The following is a 7,303-nucleotide window of genomic DNA, read 5'->3' on the forward strand; positions in this document are numbered from 1 at the left end:
TTTTTAATATTTATTTCATGTTTGCTGAAAAAAAATTATTTCATTTTTTGTTGAAAAATGAGTATTACTGGAAAAATTAGTTCTTTAATAATATTAAATCATAATAAAAAATAAATGGATAATAATGATTTCAGTTTTCACTTCTGTAGGCCAGTCCCACGACTGCCCCGTTTTTTTCTTCGGATGTGGGTAGCCTGAGGATTCATTCAAATATTTTTTATCTCTTTTTCCTAATACTAATTATACATTATTTTTATCATCCTTTTTAGGCACCATGTGGAGAGCAGGCGCCCATGGGCTGTCGGAGCGACGAGCTGTGCCAAGTCGAAGCATCTCCTCGAATTCTGCTTTGGCATGTCGCAGGCTGTTTGGGTCCAATCGGCGCGGCCGGCATGTTACTGGCGGTCCAGGGGTTGTCTTGATATGATGCATAGTATTGTGTCGAACTGGTGTGTTTGCTCTTGCTGGCCTCGTGAGAGCGGGGAATTCAGCAAGCACTATGTGATAGCGTGAACTTCCAAAGATTGCCTTGACGCTAGGCTCCGGAATCGTCGGTGCTGGGGCGCCTGTGGATAGTGACGTAATGTTGTCCACCAGCCGGCCGTGGCGGGTGTCGACCAACAGGTCAAAGTGAGAAAGAAAGTCTGCTCCGATGATGGGCTTGGTGACATCCGCGATTACGAGGCGCCACTTAAAATCGTGGTGAAGCCCCAAATTTAGCCTTAGTGTGATCCAGCCGTAGGTGGGGATGATGGATCCATTTGCCGCGAATAAGTCGTAATCGGCCCTTGTTAGACGGTCTCATAGGCGTGAACGTGGGTATACGCAAAGGTCCGAGCCCACATCAATGAGGAACGGCGTCTTGGTCGATTGGTCCGATACATGTAGGCGGTCCGAAATTGAATGACAGTCACCTTCCGCCCTTAGCGACTGCTGTGCGTGTTTTCCTGAGCAAAGGTGCAAGGTGCAGTGCAGCGCTTCGCCTTGGTTCCAAAACGACGATGATACCAGCAATGGTCGTTGGCGGTGTCGTTTGACCGAGGGTATGGGCTGGAGCGACGGGGGGGGGGACGTTCACGTTCATTGCGGAAGCGGGATCTCGAAGGAGAACGGCCTCGCTGGCGATCTGCGGAGAGGGAGCTGACCTTGGCGGTGAGCTCGTCGAGACGCTGCATTATGGCTGAGGTGTCGGCTGCACCGATGGTCGAACCTCTGGATTGAGGAACAATCTCGTTGATATTATCTGCAAGCTCCGCTACTTCATTCAGTGTTGTTGTGGTCTGGGACGCAATTATAACTTGTATGTGAGAAGGAAGCCGATTAGACCATAAACTCCTCATGATGTCATCCGGTACCTCTGATCCCGCTAGTGATTTTAGGTAGCGCAGGAACTGGGATGGTTTCCTGTCACCCATTTCTTCGTACATCAAAAGCTGCCGCACGCGTTGCTCCCGAGAAATTGACAAGCGGCGGATGAGTTCTGATTTTATTCGCTCATAGCAGCCGGTTGCTGGGGGATTAATTATTATATCTTCTACTTCAGCCGCATACCTATGGTCGAGATGAGATATAACATGGTTGTACATTGTTATATCGTTTTTCACGCCGGCCAGCGAAAATTGCGACTCCATCTGGGCGAACCACAATGCTGGTTTATCGGGCCAGAACGGAGGAGGATGGATGGCGACTCGGCATAGGTCTACGGGTTGAGGGCCCGAAGGATCTTCTCCTGTGACGTGCTCCATTTGGTTGGAATGGTTGGCCGATTCTGGTTCTTGATTGTTCTGGAGATGTAATTCAAGCTGCGATAGAAGTTTCTGAAGCTCCTGGAATTGCTGGTCTTGTTGTGTAAAGCGTTCCTTCTGCTGGTCGGAGATGCTTGCGGCTTCGTCTTCCTTTGGCATGGCGAACGTCGGGGTCACCAATATGAAGAGTGTCGGTCGATAATGACAAACAGAATCTTACTTAACAGATTTATTATGCACGCACGTACAATAACGGTGAGCGAGCGAGCGACTGAGAATCTGGTGTGGAATGCTCGCCGCTTATATACCATCAGGCGAAGGTTACTGAGGCTTCTAGAACTTTCCACAATATTATAGGGAAGCGACTGCTTGTCGACTGGGCCTCCGAGCAGTCGCTGCCTTTGATTTCGCGTGAATATCGTTGCTACAAGCCGCCGGATGGTCGCCCCAACCATTATGCAACCCGCAATACCGTAAATTGCCAATCGGCAAGTCGACTCGTAGAAATATGCCGTCTTTACCGTCATATATAATCCTACGCCTTTTTATGCATCGTATATGACAAATATCGTCATATTGGAAAAATGAAATACTTAGATACTATATTTCCAGTGAGATCGTTTATTATTTAACCTAAATCCGCTATAAAAAAACTTTTCATTTCGGTCAAAGGAGTCAAAGCGAATATTTGTAGGAAGAGCATGCATTTCAAAGTTTTTAATTGACAATAATTTTACTGTTGCAGATTGAATAACAACAATGGATGACTACTCATGAAACGCATTAAAGCATTTCAGGTGCTATGGATCACAACATTTTTTACATTTATATATAATTTGGCTTTTACACTTTCGCGTCGGAAACTTCTTCTGGTCTCACTTTTTTGAGCTCTATGGCCAAATTCGTCTATCTTACTTCACGATCCCGCGATGAATTACCCCGCCTACCTTTTTCTATGTTTATGAACGTGAATTGCGTAGGGTTTCGTCATCTACTGACCGATTCACTTTTTAGATGCGTCCCTGCTATATACGATTTGAAGTCTACCAGTGAAGTTTACTTCCGTTGCATAAGCTGTACAATTTTGAGGCGTTTCAGTAAACGCAGTCCAGTAAGTTGATTAACTAGGACCTTTTTTCCCCTGAATTCTGGTTCGGTACTTTGTATTTGCATTATCAAGTATATCCACACCTTCCATGTGTTTACTTTATACTCTTCTTTAACTCGAGGCTGTTGAACAGTATTTCCTTTTTTCTGCTGAAACGTTTCCCTGTGCCGAATGGAAGCGCAGAGCTTGAATTGCTGTCTACAGTGACAACCGAGTTGTCATTCCATCGTATAATACTAAGACCTACAGCTTCATTAAATACTTATTTTCATGTTCCTCTCGATTTTACGCCGATGGCTGAGGCACTCCTCTGTTCTATTTTTATGGATGGCTCCAGTGAAAAAAAATCCTTTTCTTTCTGAACAATAAATAGTCTGCACGTTGTAAAGAAGATATCGAGAAACATACAACGATTAGCGGGTTCAGGGATAACCTTGAAAAATTCTATAATAACACTTGCTTCTAAGCGTTACTTTCGATAGAGGTAATTCCTTATCACCTGGTTGATCCCTGAAGTCGTCTGAATAACATAGAAAATTTAATAGGACTGTTTTAATGAATATTTTTGCACGGCGGTGACCAAATTAAGGTACCATTTGCTCATCATTTCACAAATGATGCGCTATTATTCCGAATAATAATAATTATTAATTCAAGTCGTCAAATAGAGGTCATAATTTATAAATGTATCATATTTGTCCAGATAGGAATTGATCTGAAAAGTTTGATTATTTTTTATTAATCTAAATATGGATTGGCTCAACAATTTCCGAACCAAATTCACGCCTTGTCGTCTTTTATGACCAATATGTTGTTGTGGAAGTCATTGACATCTCTGATTCGTAAAGTCAGGAAGGGCTAATTCGGAATGACTGTACAAAGTTCTGTGTTCAAGTTGCTCCGAATTGCTTTCATGCATTTCATAAATAGTCATTAATTGTTATAATTTAATCTTTAGTGATAAAATTGGCAATTTAAAACTGGAAAATAAATTATCTTCTGTTAAAATATAGCCTTTGAGTCATTTCTTTCAAATCGTAATGCATCTCTATTTTATACTGGAATTGGGTAAAATAATGCAACATCTCATTGGAAACATAATAGCTAAGAATTTAAATAATCAAATACGACGATATTTGCCATATACGTGGCATTAGAAGGCGTAGGATTATATCTGGCGACAATAACGCAATGTTTCTATGTGACGGCAATGTGATGTGATGCGGGTTGCATAACTTCTTATAGATATAAAGGTAGGTCATAGTTGCGAAAACGCAGCTTTAATTTCCCGATCCGATTTTTACTTATTTGTTAACTTCTTGACGAAATATAAGCTGAGACACCTATTAATTGAAATTTTTACGTTAATATGGCCGAACAAAAAAGTTTATAAAGGGAATAGTTACTCTTCGGTTAACATATTTATCTTTCGTATGAGTGACTTCATAGTTGATGCATTTTTAGATTTTTTTAAATGTCGAAATACTTATGAAAGATCATTATTATAATATCTGATTAAATATCAGTTTAAACTTACTTTATCGAAAAAATCGAATTCCGTATTGAATGACGTTCAATTTATCGATTTTGTTTGCATTTCACAACGCAGCGTTTTCGCAACTTTGGCCGTTAATCCTTGATCCAGGGGCGATCTAGGTTGATTGGAGGCCGTCAGCGGGGGCTAATGATGACCCCCACCCCATAACCGGAGCATTCGCTTCAACCCCCCCCCCCCGCCAACGGGAAAGTTAGGAAGTGGCATGCCCATATAAGAACTTTCTAGCTTTTAAAAAATTCAGCATGTCTAATGGTAATATTATTTATATTTACTGAATTCGTTCATAAGCTTGATACCCGAGGCGGATCTAGGTTTGGATCAAAGGGAGAGTCTTGCGGGGTAGCATGTAGAAGTAGATGACTACCATAAAATTTTTACTAATGAATGAATCTACCATATGCGCACTGCAATGTCTTTCTGTATCTAAGGATTAGCCGAAAACACCGTCTTTGAGTCTACAAAAACGCAATTATCTAACATCCCAGAGCCCCCTTTGGCAGGGGTAATAACCAAGAGCCCATGAAGAATAACAAAAAAATATGGGTTTATCCAGACTCAAAGACGGCGTTTGGCCTGGATTGACAACTGATATTAATTAAATGGTTCAATCATAATACATGCTATTATTGCAGGAACATTTTCTGAACGTAGCTATCCAATGTCTGGAATAACATTTCCATTTCACTTGCTAAATCGAAGAACATATGATATTGTCTATGCAGCGTCTGAACAATTTATGCGTCGCAACTGTATATGCACCTTTGAACAAACAACAATTGCAAGTAGCTACACAGAGATATTATGTCATGATGATGCTTCACGAGTTTTTCTCGATTAACTTCAAATTTTGCAGGTGCTTTTGGTATTTTTAATAGCATTGCCTGCAGAGACTTTGGTATATAGTGACCTCAGCCAGAGAGAAATTCCACTGCCATTCATGTATCGGGTACTGCTTTCAAGTGTCTGCCATTTTATGGCAGGCATTTGATGGCTTGTGTCACAAATAAATTTTGAATCAACAGAAAAACTAGGTGTACAGCATTCAGCGAAAAAACTATTACGATTTCAGCAGAAACTTCCTCATGAATACCGAGAATTCACTGAAATAAAAAATAACAACAAAAATATCACTTATTACGATTTGATTTCTCTTAGCTATTCCTACAAGTGAAAGCCGAAGTAAAAAATGAATTTCTAATAAATCTGAATTCTGGTGGAGCAAATGGGAATTATAACCGAGGCAATGTGCCTTCACTGACAACAAATGACTTTTGCTTGTGTAGCGGATATGAGGAAGCAGACACCATTTGTCAACGCTACAACGGGTTTTGATGTCACTACGTTAACAAACAAATTTTGCTGCGATGGCAAAGGGTAAGTATTAACAACAAAATATTTTTCTTCGTGTATCACCACGAGTCACATCACTAAAAAAGACTTAACAAAGTTGTTTTAGTTTTCAAATTTTGACGTATTTTCTCAACCTTTCAGCGTTTGGTGCAATACATGATTGCTGGGAGCTCATTCCAGCTGCCTTTATATTTTCATCTTATTTCATTTGGTAACTTATTACACTTCATAACCTTGAAGTACGCATGTAGGGTATACGTGTTCCAAATAAAAATATTTCAAACGTAGAGCCTGGTGTTCCAACAAAATTAACATATTTCAAGTGTAGATGAATTTTATATTTTCTTTCCATTATAAAATCACAGAAAAACGCTTCAGGTCAATCACATACACCTGAAAATTCTCGTGATAAACTTTAAACCTTAATTTTCAACACTCGCCTGTTTTACTCGGACACGTTTGATTATATTTTCGTGTTCTTAAGGCATAAAGTTTGTGTATTAGGTGCAATAGCTAGTATTGGCAAATATTTTATCGTCCCAGTACCTGTATCCAATGTGAAATTCATTTAAATTTAATTTAGCCGCCCTAACACCTCCTAAATCGCTTCCTGGATATCATCCATTATCTAGAATTAAATTAAAAACTCATTAAATTTATTATGTATCTTCCTAAACTCCTCCACTAGTTCATTTTCAATGCTCAAATCAATAAACCACAAAAGTAAATTTCATGAAAAGAGCATAAAGAACAAATATTCCGAGACACATGACGCAAATTTTTAGCATACATTCGGCGGCTTACTGGAAAGAATATTTACAAAGACCATGGCTACATTCAATCTAGCACTAATTACTGACTCTACTGAAAAACTATATTGCACTTCTAATTCGGAGAGGCAAATTGTAATTAAGTTTGAAAACAGGGAATTGGTTGCAATGAATGTGCTGCACAATGATTCCCGTTGACTTCACGGATAGATAAAGATTAAACAAACAAAAAATCGAACTAGTACATTTTGTTGTATATCAAAGTCTTTTGAACTTAAAAGCGATACCATAGCCTAGGTATATCACGAAAGAAGATGCGAAAAAGTGGCATGAAAAGTAACAGAACTTCGTTATAACCACAATCTGACGAGAAATTCTACGCAAAGAACAGGTTCTGTGTTAGACATTATTTCAATTTATAAGAAAGGACTAAATAAATAGAAGACATCGCCAATGATAAATATTTACAATTCTTTAAAACTACGTGTGTCCCATTATAAGAAAATAATTTTAAAATTTATTGGCCAAGTAATGTGATAATAAATAAATAAATATTCGTATAATGCACACTTTTACGACACTTTAAGTGCAAGCCTAAGATCTATATCACTCAATATTATGCCCATTGCTTCACCTGAAATGAGTACAGGGACGCGAGAAATTTTGAACAAATCTTTGTGAAGAAGTAATTCCATGCTGTATGATAAAAAACCCCCGAGCCCTTATGAAACCCTTATGGCATCTTTCTCGGTCTAATGTAGGTACACGTAGA

General features: G+C 39.4%; 1 protein-coding gene across 1 annotated transcript; it reads right to left on the reverse strand.

Annotated features, from left to right (window-relative positions):
* Window positions 1–923: 923 nt before the first annotated feature.
* On the reverse strand, window positions 924–1,904 carry LOC124173284. The gene has a single exon (XM_046552802.1). It carries the CDS (start codon window positions 1,902–1,904, stop codon window positions 924–926), a length of 981 nt encoding a protein of 326 aa, XP_046408758.1.
* Window positions 1,905–7,303: the final 5,399 nt, after the last annotated feature.

The sequence above is a fragment of the Ischnura elegans genome (genome assembly GCF_921293095.1).
Source record: "Ischnura elegans chromosome 13 unlocalized genomic scaffold, ioIscEleg1.1 SUPER_13_unloc_4, whole genome shotgun sequence".
NCBI classification, from domain to species: Eukaryota; Metazoa; Arthropoda; class Insecta; order Odonata; family Coenagrionidae; genus Ischnura; species Ischnura elegans.

Coding starts and splice junctions, on each gene's coding strand:
- LOC124173284 (XM_046552802.1), bottom strand. CDS start 1,904: ATGCCAAAGGAAGACGAAGCCGCAAGCATCTCCGACCAGCAGAAGGAA.